This window comes from Molothrus ater, chromosome Z, assembly GCF_012460135.2.
Source record: "Molothrus ater isolate BHLD 08-10-18 breed brown headed cowbird chromosome Z, BPBGC_Mater_1.1, whole genome shotgun sequence".
In the NCBI taxonomy this organism is placed as follows: domain Eukaryota; kingdom Metazoa; phylum Chordata; class Aves; order Passeriformes; family Icteridae; genus Molothrus; species Molothrus ater.
Genome location: NC_050511.2, coordinates 43531041 through 43550478, shown reverse-complemented (window position 1 = coordinate 43550478; position 19438 = coordinate 43531041). Strand labels below are relative to the sequence as shown.

The following is a 19438-nucleotide window of genomic DNA, read 5'->3' as shown; positions in this document are numbered from 1 at the left end:
AAAGGGAAATTCTGTGCAACAGGCCCAGGTCTTCCCTCTCATCTTGTGACATCAGGACCACTTCTATTCCTCTCTAAGTCATGATTTTTGCTTGGAAGAGCTTTAAATATAGTCCAGAACAATTACTCTGGCAGAAAGCACAGCTCTCAGCATGTACTAATGCACATATACAAACCAGTCCTCAGCTAGCCTTCACTGGGGGCACACTGACTTCAGGCATGCTGAGCCCATTAAGCCAAGATCCCACCTCTACCCTGCATGGGAAGCCAGCATCAAAGGCTATTACATCCCTTCATGCAGTTGTTTTGTACAAAGGCCATCAGGCCCTCTTCCTGTATGACTCACATGACAAGAGAAAGACTCTGCATCAGAAAGCCAAGACACAAGGCACAGAGGAAAAATCCTCAGGCTGGCCGCCACAGCCCTGCCAGCAAACACAGCCTGCAGAGCTCCTGCCTAAGGAGGGGCACACCCAACCACCTCCCTAAGCCCCACATTGTGCCTCAGAACAGATATTCTCAAGACTTCCCCTGTTGCAAGACAAATTCTGTTATCTGCACAGACAACCATGAAATAGAGTTTGCCAACAAAAAAAGCAGAAAGAAATTATGCAGACTTCCAACAGTGCAAAAAAATTAAGTAGGCTTAAAGGAAACACCCTAAGAATAGTCATTGTATTGCTTTGAGAAGTAAATTCTGAGCAGAACTTCAAATTGCATGGCATTATAACTGGTTGAAAATTCTCCTGCTAATGTTCACAAAATAAGGACAAATTTCTAAGGCTCTGAACTGGCTTGTCAGTCACAGAGATGGAGCACAGATGTGACAATGTAAAATACTTCATTATTACAACAAAATTATTTTTAGGAGTGGTAAACCAAATAAATTCAGGGATGGTATAAACTACAGAGAAGGCCCTCCAAAGGTCAAACCCAGCTCAGGGCAAGATGGGTTCTTCTACAAAGTTAGGAAGTATTTTTTTGATGTTAAGACTGGATTGTCACAGCACTGGGAATATTATGTCCTGGAAATAGACAGGTTTTAGATGTTTCAAAACATCAACTCATAAAGTGAAATCTATTAAAAAACCCCAAGCAGTAGAGAGAGAAAACCAAATGCCTAGATCACATCCAGTCACATACCACATGCCACCACAATTCTAATGGCAAACATAAGCACACAAGGAATCACAATGGCACTATGCTATTAAAAATGCATAGTGCTAAGCAGAAGTTGAAAGAGTAAGCTGTGACGAAGGAGGACCCTGTCTAGAATTCCTTCTACTTGAGAAAGTGACTGTAAATTTAGTAGAAATTCAAATCACTGGAAAAGGCAGGGCTGGACATCAAATGACCACTACTAATAGCAGAAGTCGTTTCATAAGCTGGCTATGTAAGCATGTATCAGTGAGACTGCTAGTTCAAATGCAACCAGAAGATACTTATATGAGAAAAACAAGCAAAAACAAAAAAACAAAACAAAGCAGGCAGAATGTATCCAGCAGTATTTTCCTACTTGAAAATTATCACAGCACCACCTATCCAGTTTGAAGAGCTTCTCCCATTAAACTGGCATGGGTAATGATGAACCTTAAGCAAAACAGCAGGCAGAGTTTTTCAGGATCAAAGCACCCTGACTGTCCTGCACTTATATTAGTTCCTCCTTACACAGAAAGGCTGACGAGAAGAGAAAAAACTACCCTCCCTTGGGTGTGAAGGCTCATCCTGCCAGTTATCTGTTCCTTTTACTTGTCACAAATTCGGGGAACCTGACTGACATCTGACTGATTCTAAAGTTCAGCAAGATACCAAGCCTGCAGTCAGGAGATCATAGTAGCTCTTACTTTTCCTATGTTAAGGAAGATCTGACACTTTCGAATTTAGTGCCAAGTCCTAATGTTCCTTATTCCAGCACGCTGCAGCATAAGCCACCTTCAGAACAAAGAGTAAAACAAATCAAAAAATGCTGAAGATTAACAACAATAAGCCATTCATTACACTGCACTTAGTTTAACCAGAAACACCGTCTACTTCCACTGAAAATACATCTACATCCAAATTATTTCAACCTCCCATGATTGCTACCTACATTTCAATTTAGTTGGTCACTGCAAAGTTACCATTACGGATAGTTGTTTGGGTTTGCTTTTGAGTCTCAAGTCCAACAGAAGGGAATAAAACCCTCAAACTTCAGCACTAAAGAAAAGATTATGTTTTCTCCACCTAGTTTAGGGCAACCTTTGCAACTATTCAAGCCCTTCACTACTAGAAATCAGACTGTTGAACAACAGCACTTCAAAATAATTTAACAACTTTCACAATCTTTGGGAAAGACTGAAAAACAGATGCTTAGTAAATAATGACTGCCCAAACTCACACGAAGTTTTAGCTGGAAATCATGTCTCTCACATTTGAAGTGTGACACTATACTACATTTCATCAGGATGGTCCCAAACAGACCCTGCCTTGGTAGTTTCAGGAGCTCATCCTTCCAGCTGGTTTCCTATTGACCTATCAATATACTAACCAGTCCTTCCCTCTGGTACTGACATAACTTGCTGGCTGAAAATACACCCTGGAGCATTTGCACCACTCTGCTTTACACAGAGGACTGGATTACTTCTAGGTGCAAAGAAAAGCGGTGCCTCCTGGTACTTTAGGAACCTGATTTTGTGTACCAGAGTCAGAAAGCACTGCAATTACCTGAAAATAATGGAGTATGTACTGCCAGAGAGGTCTTACACCTTATTTCTATGGATACACTAGTAAAATTCCTTGCACTTTAAGGTAGCAGTAGAGGTTACATGAAAAAGAAGGAAAAAGACGAGGTAGGTGAAGACACTTGTGGTCTTAAAGGGCTACTTCATTGTCTTTGTATTCTCTGGCTTTACAGCACACTGTTCCCCACCTGCTTAGCAGGAAGCATGTGAACAGAGCAGGGTAAAACCATAGGTGATGGCTGCTGACCATGTTGTCACATGGTTGTGCCTTTGCTACAATGAAAATTGTAGGGACCTTGGACTTCCATGTCCACACCAGGTCTCAAGTGTCAAATCCACTTTTTTATTTTTCTCCCTACTGTTCTGAAGCAGCTTTTTGTTGGGTAGGCAGCAGTGCTGCTTTCCTAAGGAGGTGGTTGGCACAATCCAGAACAGGCACTTAGATTTCAGATATTGCTATCTTTGCAGTAAGCTGTCTTTGCTCCATGAGCAAGTCTCCTTCTGGCACATATCTATGCTCAGTCAGCTTCAGATATGGTCCAATTATGTTTCAGCTGCACTTGTCAGAATAGATAGAGAACTATAAGGAAAAGACCTCCAAATATATAATAGTTTATGCTTATTAAATTCTGACTGCCTGTGGTTACATAAACCTTCTGACAATGTCAAGAAAAACACATCTAAATACTACCTCAGGTAGTATGTTCCTCTAAAAATATGTTTAGAAGAACAGAAGGAGGAAAAAAAAACACCACAAAACACCAAAACTCACAGGAAAGGGTCTTATTTTAAATCCCTTTAAAGGGCCTTTTATTGCTCCATTCTTAAAACTAAAGCTAAATTAGAAAGGGAAGGAAACTGGCTGTTTACAGAGGATGTGTGTCACAGAACAGCATGAATCTCCCCCACACAGAGCACACAGAGTGCTGCCAGGTCAGCATAAAAAAAAGCTTGGGCAAGATCTCCAGCTAATAGATAAGTGACATTCCACTGAATTTTCAAAGGTACACCAATTTTTCAGCAGCTGAGAATTCCTGATTACATAGGCCTGAGCAATACAAGGTTTTAACAACTCTATTAATTATTGACACTCAGTAAATACATAAGCATATGCCTATTTTTTAATTCTGCAGCTGTTGCATTTAATTAAATGGATTTTTCCAGAATTTTGAAAACAAAACATATGAAAGTATAAACATAAAACCCAATAAATTAATTTAAAATGTATTTCAATGAATTCACAACTACTACTCAATAAAACACAGCAACAGCAAAAATCTCTAGGGTTCAAAGTGGAGAGTGTCACATTTTAATAAAGCTGCAAAGAAATTGTCACAAGTGGCAGAATATTTTGCTTCATTTTAGTCAGGATTCTGCTACTAAAAATCACTTATTTTATGACCAAAAATATTAAATAGAATATGAAAGATTGCCCAAAAATTGAACTGTCATGGATTTTCAAAAAAATTTGACACACAGTGCCCTGTCCTCTTGCCTGTGTAAAAAAGAACTTGATTTACCATCAACATTTTTTAAAAGCCATCAGCTTTTATTGCATCCTGACTGCATTGAAAACTGCCACATCCTACTGTGTTTGAGAATGAGGGCAGCTGTTTATTTATTTAGCTCACAGGAATGCTGTAAAAATTAGGTAATAAGTGTTTGTAATACATGCTGCAGATAAAATGTATTATTACTAGAGACTGCTCCAAAGCTGAATATTAACTTGAGAGATATGGGAGGTCAGACCTAAATTAGGCACTCTGGCCTCAGTACCAACCAAACACAGAAGCGTACAGGGCTTTTTCCAAACGGGACAATTTCATAATCACCACTCTCATGAGAGCTCAGGCCCACAGAAATCCCCTGAGAAAGCTGAACTTTTCATCAGATAACAGTGTTACATATTTCCTAGGGGAGTACTAACGCTAAGCTCAATGTGGAAAGTCTCTACCCCGCTGTCTCAACCAACCTCAGAATGCAGCTTAAACAAACCCGATGCAATCTTCCACAAATCAGGCATTTCTTAAGATTCTGAGATTAGAAGTCAGTGAAAAGAAATGCAGAATTTGCCAGAGTGGAAAACAGAAAATAAATGCAAATCACGGCTAAAAAATAGCATAAGTTTGGTCAACATAATCCTGACATTAACAAGCTGTACTGACAACACTCCATACAAAGAGGGAGATAACAGCAAAGTGTGAGAAGTTTAACTGTTCACCTAATGTTTTCCACTTTATTTGCTGGTTTAAAATAAAAGTCAGCATTGACAGACAAGGCTAAAGACTAAAGAGAACACCCAGAACTTTTAAAGATGGCACTACCTCTGCAGCACATACTAATACTAATTACTGATAAGTACAGTAAGCAATTCTTGCTCTCTTTATCATTGTGTCTTTATCTAGACAAGTTAAGATAAAAGTGAATGAAATTAAAAAATTGCAATTTGGTATCTACTGGATATCTGTTGCTAATTGTAGTTATGGGTGCTGTTGACTCCCCTCCACACAGTGCCATTAACTAGCACCAGGTTAGCTAGGTCTAAAGTAACTATACTGCCAGTGCAGCCTTATGCCAACAAGCTTTCAGTTTCCTTATTTTTTAACAGGTTTCACACAATCTTCTGCAACAGGATTCTCAGAAACATTTTTCTCAAGCTCCTGTCACCTAGTATAGTTCAGACACAACAGCAAGGCCAGATTTAAAGTAACACTGCATATGTTTTTTCAATTCCCCATTCAAAGAGATTTCAGTCTTGCTCTATCACATCCATACTGTCTACCTAGAATCCAAGCTGGCATAATTCTGAACTCCTATCTTCAGAAGTATCTCTGTATGAAGGAAGTTCAGACCAAAAAACAGCATTAAAGCCCAGTTCTACAGAACCAGAATACAGCACATTACACTGAGATGTGTTTACCAATCTCAACCTCTAAGCAAAGTCACATAGTAACAACTGTTCATGAACAGTACCATGGATAACAAGTATGATTCTCCAGGAAACAGATTTTAAAGTAAAGCAGACCTTTGTACTTTGACATCTATCAAGATAATTTTATTAGTTTAATCACATCCTTGGCTTCCAAATAATAAGGAAAGCAGGCTCTATTGAAAATTATGATTCCGTATCTCGTTGTATTGTAATTACAGGATGCTATTTTCTGAATTATGCAAATATCATGTCACCTAACTAATTAAAGCTATATACCTAATTGCCCAATAACAAACTGGGACCAATGCTGCCATAAGAAGTCTTTTCCACTTTTGCCTATCTCTTGGCTGTCAGCCTCCCAGTTTCAGCTGAGGACAGAAAAAATAACACCACTTGGATTCACAGAGAGACTTTGACCACAGCCCGTAGTAAGGGACCTAAAGTGCCCTTCCAATAATATTTTGGAAATGTTTTTCCAGAAGATCTGCAGTTGCCTAAACAATTTCCATTTACTTAAAAAAATAAACTCTAAGAACATTCATGTATATGCCTGTTTAGTAACACAGAGATTTGAAGAAAAAATTAATTAAGCAAATGTGGGAAAACTGACATGTGTACCTGAATCTCCTACCCAATCAACAACTACAATCTTTGTGCAACCCAAGCACCCAGTATTGGCCACTTCTTCCACTTGCTCATTGTGACAGGCTGCATCTGACCACAGCAGAAATCACAGTGGTTCCCACACAGTCCCAGACTCCCCTTCCTGGAGGGATCCTTTGGACTGGGAGGCAGCAGCAGCCAGAAATGCTCTAGGGAGTTCTGCTGAGGGCTAGTGCAAGGTAACTGCTACCGAATACACACAAAGGTAAAGTAGCCTTCCTACCTACCCCAATAAATCAAGACCTCTCTACCAATACCACAGGGCAGCATTTTTGGCAGCACTGTTCCCCTGGCCTAAAGGAAAGGCAAGGACCTGAATGTCACTGTGGAGCACACTATCAGAGAACCCAAGTGCATATTTATGTGCAGCAACAAGAATGCCACCCTGCCACAGTTAGTGTTTGGAGGTGTTTCTGGGCATGAAGGCCACCTGGATATATGGTTTGCTAGTCTTCATTCTAGCCTAGCTGGTTTTTGCTAGGATTCTTCCCAAAGGAAGTCAGGGAGGAAACCAGTCTAATTAGGCAGGCATAGGCAAGTATAAGAACCAATCTGAATGTTTAGCTTGAGGGCGTGGGCTCAATTTTGTTAGGGACAAGACACTGAGAAGGGAGTTAGCCACCACCTTAATGTCACCTAGCAGATAATGTATGACATCCTGTTTCCCCGAGCGCCCTGTAATCATACAGCAATACACAAGCCACCAGAAAGCCTCTCCAAAGGCTCTTCTTTAGCCCGAGCCCTCTACCATCCTTTACCTGTTAAATAAAAAAAGCACTAATAGCATTGACCAGACAGGCTGCAAACTCCTTCTGTGTCAACATCTCTGTGTGCAGCAGAGTGCAACATCAGCAAAGAATGCCACCCAGCTGATGTTTGTCTCTTCTGCCACAAGCAATACTAATCCAGCAAACAACTGGGACAGGCAGGGCACATGGAATAATAGCCCAAGATCTGATGCAATTTCTTAGGCGATGTTTGTTTCCCTCTGCCTATTTCATTGCTCCATTTTCGTTTAGTTGGGTTGGCTTCAAGAAAAATAGAAACATGCCCTTTGGGATCACTGAAAACTAAAAGCAATGCAGTAAATACTAGCCAGGCTGGCTGATATCTGCAACTTTTAGCAGCAACCAAGGAAGATGGCTTTAATTATACCTGTTAATTTATTATCCTGTGGCACTGCAGAAAAAAGTATTTTGGAGTCTTGTAGACAGAAGGAAGAAACAAAGAAAGTGTGCCTCAGAGTCAATAGCAAGCTGTATCTCCATCTTTCAAAACAGAAGAAGCTTATTTCTTGCTAACAGTTAACCAGATAAAATGGCACTGAGGCCAGCTGCAAATTCAGTGCTTGCAACTGGTGATCCCAGCAGCCTTGTCATGCTCTTGAAAGTGCCGTCACCAAGGTCTTTGACTCTCTGTACTGATTTGCACTCCGCCTTATCATGAGTGTTAAAGACCTTGGTGACATTGCTGGACAGACATGTAACAAGTGGAACAGAGAGGGCACCTGGCACCTGCCTGCAAAATTGATTATGTTATGGTATGTGTGTGCCTGCACGTAGATTTCACTGCTCAGGGTTTGCTGGAAGCAGCCACACAACAGCAGTGACCATAGAGCATGACAGCTGCATGTGCTGAACTCCCTCACACCACCACTTAGCACTTTATCCTGGCATCCTGGCCAAAAAAGGTGCTACATGAAGCCACACTGAACTGTTCCCTACTAATAACACCTTCCTCTCCCAACAGAGAAATCTTCTCTGCTGTTCCTCCTCCAACTCCTGCACAAACAGCCCTGTTATGAGGAATTATCTCCCACCTTAGCAAGAAGTGCCTAAGATACAAAGCCTGCTGGAATGAGTGGATAGCATGTCCTGAACAAAACCTTCATGTCCTACCTTGTGTTTAACAAAGACACTGACATGCTCATACCTGTGCAAGCAACATGAGCCATCTTAAGTAGGTCCCTCATTCCCAAAATTCAGCTCATGCCTAACTTCAGATGACTAAGAATCACACTTTGAACTTTAGTTTGTGAGGGTTGTTTTAAAGAAGGTTCCAGTGAAAGGACTCTGGCAAATGCCCTCGGAACAGATTCAGACATCAGAAGCCAGATATAGACATGAATGCTCTGCATGACTAGCATTAGCTCCAATTTGCATGCTAGCGATGAGAGATCAACTCCCGGAAGCCTGTTTCAAAATCATCTGGCAGTAGTGGGAAGAGTGTGTGAGGGGAGAAAGGAGCTGCAGAAGCTCCAACAGAGTCCATGTCACACCAAGGAGTACATCCCACTGGGGAAGTTGTAAAGTTCCACCTGTCTGCACCACCAATTCACGTGGCTTCAGGTCCAGGCCAGAGTTAAAACATACAGGATATTACATTTTCAATTATTAGCTTATCGATAACAAACCCTCCTGCTGCTGGGGGAAACACATATATAGAGACAGTGCTTTCAGGCTGGGTGGTGCACTTACATCTGACACCCACTCCTAATGTCTCCTTAGGTTCCCAGAGTCACTGGAAGAAATGCCCCAGAGTGAAGAGGATTTGCATCTCTCAGACCTTATTATCAACAGCAACTGAGAGTTGACCTCTCTTGAACAGGAATCTAAGCACTGCTAAGTATAAATACATGAGTGCTTCTAAGATCAGAGGATGCTGTTTCATGCATGCTGTCAAAGAATGAATCACACAACTAATGAGTGGACAGCAGGATCCACCAAGGTGGATGGCTTTGTAAATTAGCATGAGAAAGACAAACAGGCTTTGTTCTCCAAAGGCCTTACCAACAATGGACATTCTGTCATTCTAATGACACAGAGGCTTGATTTTTTGATTACACATTTGAAATATTTTATTATAGAAATATAGTCTGTGATGACTGGGTCTGAGGATTGTTTTTACAGTCAGTCCACTAGTCTTTACAGTAGAGAGAAACTTGAGCTTCGGGCTTTCAACTTGTAAAGTACTCCATACGCAAAAAAAAAACCTCTTCTTGGAATCACTCCTCCCCCTCAGACCTTCCCAGCAGCTTCAGTTTATGGCTTTAATAATGTTCTTGTAAATGTCCATGTCTGACATTCACTGCATGTCTCAATACAAAACACCACACCAGGATCTACTCTTTGGAAGAGTTAACTTGTCAATGCAAATGTAAAAGAAGTAACACTAAAGAGTAAAATACTAGTACCAGAAGTGTAAAACCAGTGACAACAATATCTTTCATTCCGATGGGGAGAGCTTGTTCCCAGCAAACCAAACCAAACAATTGAAGATATTCATGAGAACAACATCAAACTTCTCCTTGGGAAACACTCATCTTAACTAATTTTGTCTGTGTTCATTATGTGTCCATCTCTGCACAAAGGATTCCCTCTGTATCCTCTCCCTTCTGAAGCTGCTCCAGATTTAGATAAAAGTGTGAGGATGCCACTCACCAGTTCTGTGAGTAAAAAGAGAGAAGGCCTGGTGGTATGGATACTGAGCTTCTTAGCAAGGAGGCATGTCCTTTATATACAACTATGAACTAATGGTCAGAGTCAGTAGACTACAGTATTATATGCAGATGTGATCACATCAGAATTCTGCACAACTCTGAAGAGGAGAGGAGAGAGGGGGGTTAAATACCCAACACAAATACCTTGCACAGTCCATGTCTGTACATACCTTCAGCACATACCTGCCAACCTGCCACTAACAGTACAGGTTATTCCAAGATGACCTGCAATGTACTGAGCAAGACAGAAAAGAATGTAAAAACACTATCTCTGCTTTAGGTATGTTCACTACACATCAGACTATGTGACACTATTCACATTATACCAGGTCAGATATTTTTCTCCCTGCAGCCTGCCTGAGCCTCAACTGATGAGAGCTAAGAAGAACTATTGCTGTGAAACCAAGGGCAATTTTCACAAAACACTAAAATACTTACCTACGTCCAAAGAGCTCTACATGCAGCATAAAGGCCATGGATGAAGACCCTCAATAGCTGTGCTCCCCTTTCTATTTCCCTGCTGTATGTCTTTCTAAACTGTTACTTTCCATCACTTCCACTAGCCACAATGCCACACTAACATAGCAGCCAAGACAGATAATCTTTCAGGGAAGAATATGCCAAAAAACTTTTAGGCGCCACGCCAGAGAGACCTGGCAATAGCAAAGATCTGTCACATTTCCTGAGACTGGACAGAGCCCTGCTGCAAGCTTCCCATGTGATCTCACACTAGTCACTCATTGATCTGCACAGGACAGGAAGGCACACCATCTCCTCACACAAGCTAAAAATGGGAGGATTCTAATTTTCATAGGAAATAGGGCAATGAAACTAGACAGTTTTCTTTTGTACCCTACCATTCAAAATCCTGCCAGACAATATCAGAGCGTATATAACACCAAAGTCATATAGGGACAAAAATCCCCCTCCAAAACAAAACACAAGAAAGCAAATGCATATTTCATTGTCAGATAATAACCAGCTTTGACTTTGTAAATTGGGAGGCCAACATCAGTTTTCCCCCATCTGTGTTTTTCCAGCACACCTCCCTCTGGAGCTCAGAGGGTAGAACACTAAATTGCAGCTACATTGTGTTCAATGCTTCACAAAATATCAAAATAACTAGGTGCTTTTCCAAAAAGACACACTACTTCAGCTCCTTTGAGAAAACAAGCACTTTAACTAACTTCAGTGCGCTCAGGATTTTAGTTTCACATCCAAAACAGCTGCTATTCTTGGCATTACACACCATGCCTTTCTTCTTCCACCAAATAAATTAAAGAGCACACAAAGCTCTGACACAGGAGAGGTTCCTACTTCTGCAGGATTGGAAAAGGTTCAATAAGCTGCAAGTTATAATAGTGCACATTCACATTGTGGCACATTCCTGAAATTTACCTGCACACAGAATTAACCAGGCCAGAAATATCAGATATTGACTCTTTCTATCAGGCTGTTACCTAAGCCAGAGGAATTTCCCAACTTGCGTAGTTTTCCCAGGACCTTCTGGACATCCTTTATACTCGTGTCCTGTTGGCTGTACAACAGTAACCTCCTGGCATCTGAGAACAGGCGGGAAATACTGTAGGAAAACCGAAAAACAACCAGCAGTCATCAGCTCTGTGAGCCACCATCCACAGATACAGTTTTACATATCAATTCCAAACTTTAATCCCCTCTAATTATGTCATGCCAGCACAAAAACTTTCCTCAATGACTACCCTGTGACAACCCAAGGAGCCTAAAAAAAAAGTCTGCTAACGCAAGCTCAATCAATAAGTTACACTGAACATCATGCATTTGAAAGCAGTTTTATGACAGAGATGGAGAGGGGTTCCTGCTGCCTGTAAACTGCTGCTTCTTAGCAGCACAATAATTTAACAATATCCTTGCTCCTTTCAAATGCTTCTCCAGATGCATTATGCTCTACATTAAGCCTATCTTTCCTGAGACCATGAATGTAGCAAGTAAGGCAAAGTATAAGAAAGCTGGCCATAAATTGTGCTTCCTGCATCATGTCAGCCAGCAATAAGTAATAAACATCAGGGAGTATTCCCTAAACCTGTTCAACTGCCTCTCACTCTACATTGTTCAGAGGTTCATTAACCAGGAAAAAAGATGCTCTGAAAAAATGAGCATCTTAAAAAGCCTTACTTTTTTGAGGTCAAATTCTGAGCCCAGGTAAGAAAATGGGCTCAGTCCTTATCCATGCAAAGCTTTTCATTCACCAAGAGCTTCAGGTACTTGAACTTGGGAATTCTGCATGCCTACCAGCTGTCTGCTAGCCCCTATGAACTTGGTAACTGAAGAATCTGGTACTACAGAGGTGGTAGAAACTGCAAAACCCTCACACAGTGTAAGATTTCACAATTGATAGGTGACTCCCAAATACCCCTTTCCCCCATGTTTCCCCAAGAACAGAGATGAGGCAAAAGCAGATAGACTCACATGGAGGCATTGAAGTTTCCAACAATACCAGGGGATTCCCCAGGAGTTGGGTAGCGGAAACATGGGTTGTTGGCATTGCAGATGATCCCCTGTATCCATGGCAAGGTTCCTGCCGAAGGCATAGCTTTATTTGGAAAGTGACCTAGAATAGAAAGACAGGAGTTAGGAGACAAACACATGATACAATCCTCTACTACACAGCATTGTATTTGAAGAGCAGTGCTAACCCTGCACTGACTATTGCCCCAAAGTGCCTATGAAAGAGCAGACCAGCCAACACTCAGTCCTAAGAAGAATTGAGCTTGTATTAGACTCTCCACACTGCTCTTTCAAATCTTCTTGCTGAAGTCTAAACCTTTCCACTAAAGAACTAGTGGAGTCATAGACCAGAGTTTACATCCTGTATAAGAACAAAGCAGTAAAAAACTACTCATGGCAGATCTCCACCACTATGCCACTTGTATACTTATGAATCCCATACCCCCACAATGACTGGGGAAGAAAGGCCTCCCTTGTATAATCCTGGACCTTACATAAACTGTCAGGCTGCTTTTTGCAACAAGCTTGCTTCCTCACCTTCACACTAGGGACAGGATCTTGGAGGAAGATTATGCCCCTTCCTCAGTATCTCAAAGCTCAAGACTTTGAGGATCAGATGCCCACCCCCTCCCCTCTGGTGCCCACCTAATCCTCCCAGCATGCCTGCAATCACTCCCTACCTCCACAACTCCAACAGAAGTATCAAAGCCCAAGAAAGAAGTAGTATCAAATCTGTTAAATTACAGCAAGGCTGATTAATGTGGACAGCTGAAGGAAGATGGAAACCATATCAGCCCTCCCTGGAGAAAGGCAAGAACTCTGTGCAGGAGAAGGGTTAAGGAAACTAACCTTATTGTTTCCAGAGAACTCTTGCTCCTAGTTCTCTGTTTAAAATAGAAGATCTATTTACCTGACCTGACTTTTGTTTCATTTTGCCTTTTTGTTCTTGGCTGAGGGGCTTGCAGTGAAGGAGGGGGAGGGAGAAAGAGGAAAAATGCTAAGACTTTCAGATTCGTCTTGTAAAACTTCCCAGAAAAACATCTTCCCTGTCCTCCACGCCTTTCATTTTACACTGTTAGTAACTCCAAGAAAATGTTTAGAGCAATGTCAAAAGACGAATGACACACAAGAGTTTATGGTAACCATTTAGACACAGCAATGCATGTGACACCAGTTTCTCCAAGAGTATAGCAGGAATCTGTTGGTTTTAAATCAGATAAGATACACAGAAAACAGTGCAACAGCACATAATTTTCAATTACAGTGCTGCAAACATCTAGCTTTTCAGAAGAGATTAGTCACATCTTGTCAGCTTCTCTCCCTCCCAGTGCCAAAATAGTGCATTTTGAATACTTTGAAGGGTCAGGAACAGACAAGAAGGAATTCACAGGAACAGACAAGAAGGTTCTACATGACACAAGACAGCATTAGCACTCTGGCCCAATAGCAATCTGTCTTCTCTCACTGGTCTGGTGAAAGCCACATAGCTATCACTTCAAAGTTAATTGTTACTTCCCATTTTAAGAGAAAACTTCCTCACACTAAGCCAGGCTGCTAGAAACAAGAAATCCTGACAACAGTCCAATCCTTGGTTCTTCTCATTCAGGGAAAGAAAACTGAAAATTTTACTGGTATGTTGAAAAAGACTACCATTAAAATACTGATATTATGTGGAGGCTACAAAGCACTTGCACGTGGCTCTGTTACTGCTATCACCAGGCATTACTGCTATCACCTACAAGTGATTTCATAACAGCATATAACACTGCCACTACAGATAACAATCCTACTTCCCTTAAGGCATCCACAGGGTTGCCAAAGAGTTCACCATCAACCCAAAAGCCTTCTTTCTATGTCTGCTCACAGTCCAGCAAAAGCTGCTTCACTTCACAACACATCCACATTTGTCAGTGGAAGTGAACGTTCAGTGAAACCAATCTAGAAAACACAATTTAGATACCTATTCAAAGCAGGTCTTCAAAAAATTAAGAGAAATTAGCCATAGAAGTGAATTAAAAGTTACCAGATGCCCTTTACTCTGTAACTGCTCAGAACAATGTAAGAAGGCAGACAAAGCAATAATAGTCAACATAATTGGGAAGGGAAAAGGATTGCAGGTGAAAGACTCAAAACTATGCTCATGACACCATGGTGCCAGAGCAAATGTTTTATGTGAAGGCTACTGACTAACAAGACCAAGCCAAGTAGTTCTACAAAATCACAGCTCTTGCTAGGTTTCAGTTTATATATAGCCCTGCCATACCTGAAATTAATTACCACTAAGGTTGCTAGTTATTTTTAAAAGCTGAGTAGAGTGCTAATTGCTTCTCTTCAGCTTCATGTCTATATCTCTCCTAATGTCACTGTAACATTCAGTCAGAAGAGGCAGTTCAAATTCCATGTAAAGTATGAGATTTAACTTAGGGAAGTTTTAACTATGCTGTTGAGTGCTGAAAAAAACAAGTTAGGCAGTACTGGGATCAGCAGAGTCAAAATGTAATGGGAAACTGCAAACACTAACACCTCAGATTTAAAAAGATACCAGCCTGAACATGCAGCAAACAGCACAAAATGCCCCAGACACTGCAAAGACAGGATAAGTGCTGTAAAAGGGAGTTCTTTCCTTGTTTCAAGAAAGAAACACTTCAGAGGGCCCTTCAGAAACATGTTTTGCTGACCCTTAAACCTTACCTTGAAGTAATCAGGCTAAGGAAAGATAAACAAAGAGCTATTCCACAATCACTTAATTCCAGTATGAAGCTGTCACCAAACACAGTAAAACAACACCATGTTCCCAATAAACAAGTCATGCTTCCTAAATCAAATGGGAACCAAAGAGGCCTATAGATAGTAATTTATAAAAAAAAAGCTTCCTTTGAAAGAAAAGCAGTAATGTGCCCATTTAGGGTGCAAATAGAAAAGTAGAACTGTTATTTTGTCAGCAATGTATGACTGCTGAATCTACTAAATGCAGAGCTGACACTGTAATAGTTCGAAGGAATGGAATCACTCTTGCACCCCTTAATGTGATACATTAATGCACTTTCCTACCTGGAAACAAGATTGCCTTCTTAGAGATCAGAACACTGCATTCTTTTATGCTAAGTCACACACAGATGAAAAAAGAAAAATAAAACTGGGGTTCTGTGTAGGTTTTACAGATATTGCAGAGTTGTACAGCAAATTCTTGGGTAATAGAAATACAAAATGAGAAACAGCAAGAAAAAAAAGCAGCAACCTACAGTCCTGGAGTAGCGTCATCAGTTAACTGCAGTTTCCAAGGTGGAAGCAAAGGAGTTATTAAGCCCTCTTGCATATTTCTGACTGAAGTGGGGAACCACTGCTCTTTCCATCTTGCCAGCTGCATTATTGCATTCTAACCATGAAACATTAAGGATTCTGGGTGCAGCTGCTGTGTTTGGTACTTACATTCATGCTGCTCATATGGCGGATATGAAAGTCTTACAGAGATCAGGATGAAGAAGATAAACAGAGGCCAGGCAACTTCGATCAGCAGCTGGAACTGGAAACAATAAAGGCAAAGTATTAAGACATCATACTCAAAATAAAGGTCAGAACAGAAGTTCTAGGACAATCCACTTGTAAGCCAAAACAGTTTTGTAAGCACTGTCTCACTTTGCTCTGCCTACACATACCAGGATCAAGAAGTTTGTTCCTCCAGCTTCAGAGGATAATCTGCAAAGAATTAAAATTTTTTTCTCATTGATATGTGCCAGTTATTCAACTAAAATGGATGTACTTAAGGGCTATTTTTGGCTTATTTTTATATTTTTCTGTCCCCTAACTGAAAAAAACCTCCCAATTAACCTTTCTAGAAATTAGCTGAATTTTTTTATCCCATATTTTGAGGTAGTGGGGTACTTATATCCCATTCTCACAGCCAATCATTAATCTTCTACCCTAACACATCAGGCATGGAAATTGTGCTGATGCATGCTACACCAACTTTTTCAGTACTGCAGACATGTATTGGTATCTAGAAAGCAGAGCTACTAAGATTAGGCTCATATCTAGTCGGTTTTGTATTAATTTATGTTTTTTTCATGAAGGTAGGCAGCACCCACTGGTGCAGGTAATCTACAGAAAGGCAGCGAATATCTGGTAAATAAATAAAGAACTCAGTTATTTAGAGGGACAAGACAACAAGAAGAAAAAGCCTGCTATATATTAAATACACAACATTTCTTAAACAAAGAATTGAAGTGCAGAAAAATTCACTGAGATGTGTCACATCCCACAGAAGCATGTGAACAAAAGCAAGCCTCCAGCCTAGAGCTTCTGAGACACAAGGTGAAGTTTCCCAGACCTGAGCTTCAGAAGCCACATGCCTACTTTTCCACTCCAGAAAGACTGCATAAACATGTATTTTTCAGTAAACTACGAGACAAAATCTGAAAGCTTTTTATGCTGATATTCTGTATGCTTCTCATCTATTACTAGCAGCAGAACAGTGTTTTCTTGGTCAAATGAAGAAAAATCTTTTCCACTTTTTTCCTGAAAAACTCAGTCTTTTCTAATAAGAGGTCTACATCATCCTCCTTAAAAGCCAGAGCATAAGACCTGCAACCTAGTGGGAGACAGTACCCCCACCCACAAACATGTTTTTCCATGTTCCGTCATTAACAGCTAAAACTGGACTCTTAACACTCAGCACAAGACACTCCATGCAAACTTTGAGGCAACAGACTTCTAGGTAACTACTGTACCTCAAAATAAGCACACACTGTAAAAACAGGGCATTAAAACAAAGGTCACTTGATCCAGCAGAGGAAATTATGTAGGATGGCCTTTCACAGATACCCTTCATAGCTGACATCAAACAGCAAATAGCACCCCTATCTAAAAGGTATAAAAATTGAGCCTCAGTCTTCCAGGCATTCCTGATAACAGTGCCAGTCTCTGCAAGATAATTCTGGGATACTATTACCCATTGGATCCTGATATTAGCTCAGCTGGTTAGAGCATGGTGCTTCTAAGTCCAAGGTTGCCGACATAATCCCCACATGGGCCATTCACTTACTCGCTGGCCTTGATGATGCTTGTGGGTGCCTTCCAACTCAGAATATTCTGTCATCAATGTTATTGTCATGCAAACACTGTACAACTACTGGGTAAGAAATCCCACTGAGATCACACTAACAGAGGTACCAGGAAGATGCCTCAGTATCTCTAGTCTCTTATTACAATAAATGATGCAGTGGCAGCACACAACTTAACCATTAACATTGACAGCCTGCTTCCATCTGCGTTAAACAGTGTTCTGGCTTCCAGAGATCAATGTTTACACCTAGGACACTGACAACTTGTCTACTCCTGTTTTCAAGATACTCCTATAGTGGCTGCGAGGATGGCATAGCAGGACTTTTCCTCCACTTGACAGTGAAATGGCTATGAAACCAGGACAACTCCATTCTGTCTTCCAGCATCAATGTTCATGCTTTAGCACATGTCACAGCCCTCTGCCACCCTGGCTGTAGGCAAGCAGCATGCACCCCAAGCAACTACTGCTACACTGTTTGGGGAAGAACAGTGTCATCTGGGCTTGTGGAGGCCTCCAGCAGTGACCAGTGTGGACAGGTAGCCTCTCACAGCCCTGCAACTGCTACAGAACCAATGAGAAATGCTGCCCTTGAGCTCAAGCCCTGGCTTGCTCAGAGAATATCAGCCCCAGCCACACCACACTGGGGTGGACAGCAGTGCCCAAGAAGCCCTGTTGCTGCAGGGGGAACAGGCCACCCACACACACAGCTCCTCTCCTGCACATCTGGTTACACAGTCACAAAAGTAAACACGTGTGGGTTGCATGCACAACACACCTCACTTGGCACATCAACAGGCCCGGGGAGGATAGAGAAAGGAGCAGCTCAAACCAAGTTGCACCTTTACAGCTGAAGGAAGGCATCATAGCAGCCACCAAAATGCTACATTGTGACAGACAGCTGGCAACTGCTGCACCAGAGGTTGGCACAGGGACAAGATCAGTGTTAGGAGCACATCAGTAGAGACTCCTCAGCAAGTCTCTTGTGCTGCTCAACAAAAAACTGAGTTATCTTTCTTTGCTCTTAAAGGTCAGTAGGTTCCCTCCCCTACTGCTTCCTGACCCTGCTGTGACAGCACTTTTCATCCACTCTGGCATTTCCAGACAAGGACACCAAGATACCAAAAGGGAGCATGTCTCACTGAGATTCATTCTAAGTAGATACTGAAAAATCAAGTCTCCTCTGCCACTCTTGTGCTGCAACAACCAGCCAGGTAAATAACGAATCTTCAAGAATCCAACACCTCACCTATCCCAGCTCCATCTGGAGTTGAAGAAGGAACATCCCATTTGCACACAGCAGGTGAATTCAGCTAGGAACAAATTTGTCCTAATTTTACCAAGGTTAATCCCTAAAGCATGCCAAATTTATACCAGTTGCCCGATTCAGGATGCCATTAAACACTGAGCTCTACATTGTGTCAACAGGAAATCTGTTGAGCAAGAACTAAGTACACTATCACCCCATCCCACTGTCAACTCCCCTTCCCAGCCTTATGTTCCAGTTTCAATGCAGGGAGCTACCAGAAGCTGACCAGTCTCTCCATGCAAGTCTAAGGTGTCTCCTCATTTGCAAAAAAGCAGGGAGAAAAAGGTTTTTACCCAGTGATCCCCAAATATGATTTTTCTTTCCTTTCTCCCTATGTGAGCTCATTCCCCTCACTTCAGTGTTGCTGGAAGCCATCCAGTACAAAGTAACACTCAAACTGCACACATTAGGGTGAGCTTTGAACCCAGGTTTCGCAATGCAGCCCAAACTCACAGCAGCCAACGGGGGGGGGGGGGGGGGGTTTAGTGGGAAGCCAAGGCTAGCCCTCATTTTTCATGAGAAGGGTAAGGATCAAACTATTTCTAAGCCACACCTTCAGTAAGTACAAATGGGAGAGAGCCTTCATCAACACAACTCAACTCAAGGACAACGGTCTTCTAACAGGAAAGCAAAGAGAAAGAACTGTGCAGCTGTGATAACAGCATGGTAAGAAGAGATGTTCTGCTCCTTCTCTGCCATTTCCTGTTAAGCGGGCTTTTCCTCAGACAAAGGCTGGATTTGATGATCTTGGAGGTCTTTTCCAAACTTAA

General features: G+C 41.5%; 1 protein-coding gene across 2 annotated transcripts in view; it reads right to left on the bottom strand.

The window, feature by feature from the left end:
* The window catches only part of ABCA1 (ATP binding cassette subfamily A member 1), a 92144-nt gene that overhangs the window by 54795 nt on the left and 17911 nt on the right, over positions 1-19438 (bottom strand). For both annotated transcript variants that reach the window (XM_036403023.2, XM_054517890.1), the window contains 3 exons: positions 15730-15823; positions 12262-12403; positions 11274-11395 (listed from right to left, as the gene is read on the bottom strand). In XM_036403023.2, coding sequence (XP_036258916.1) covers positions 11274-11395; positions 12262-12403; positions 15730-15823 — 358 coding nt within the window. The remainder of the gene's footprint in view (positions 1-11273; positions 11396-12261; positions 12404-15729; positions 15824-19438) is intronic.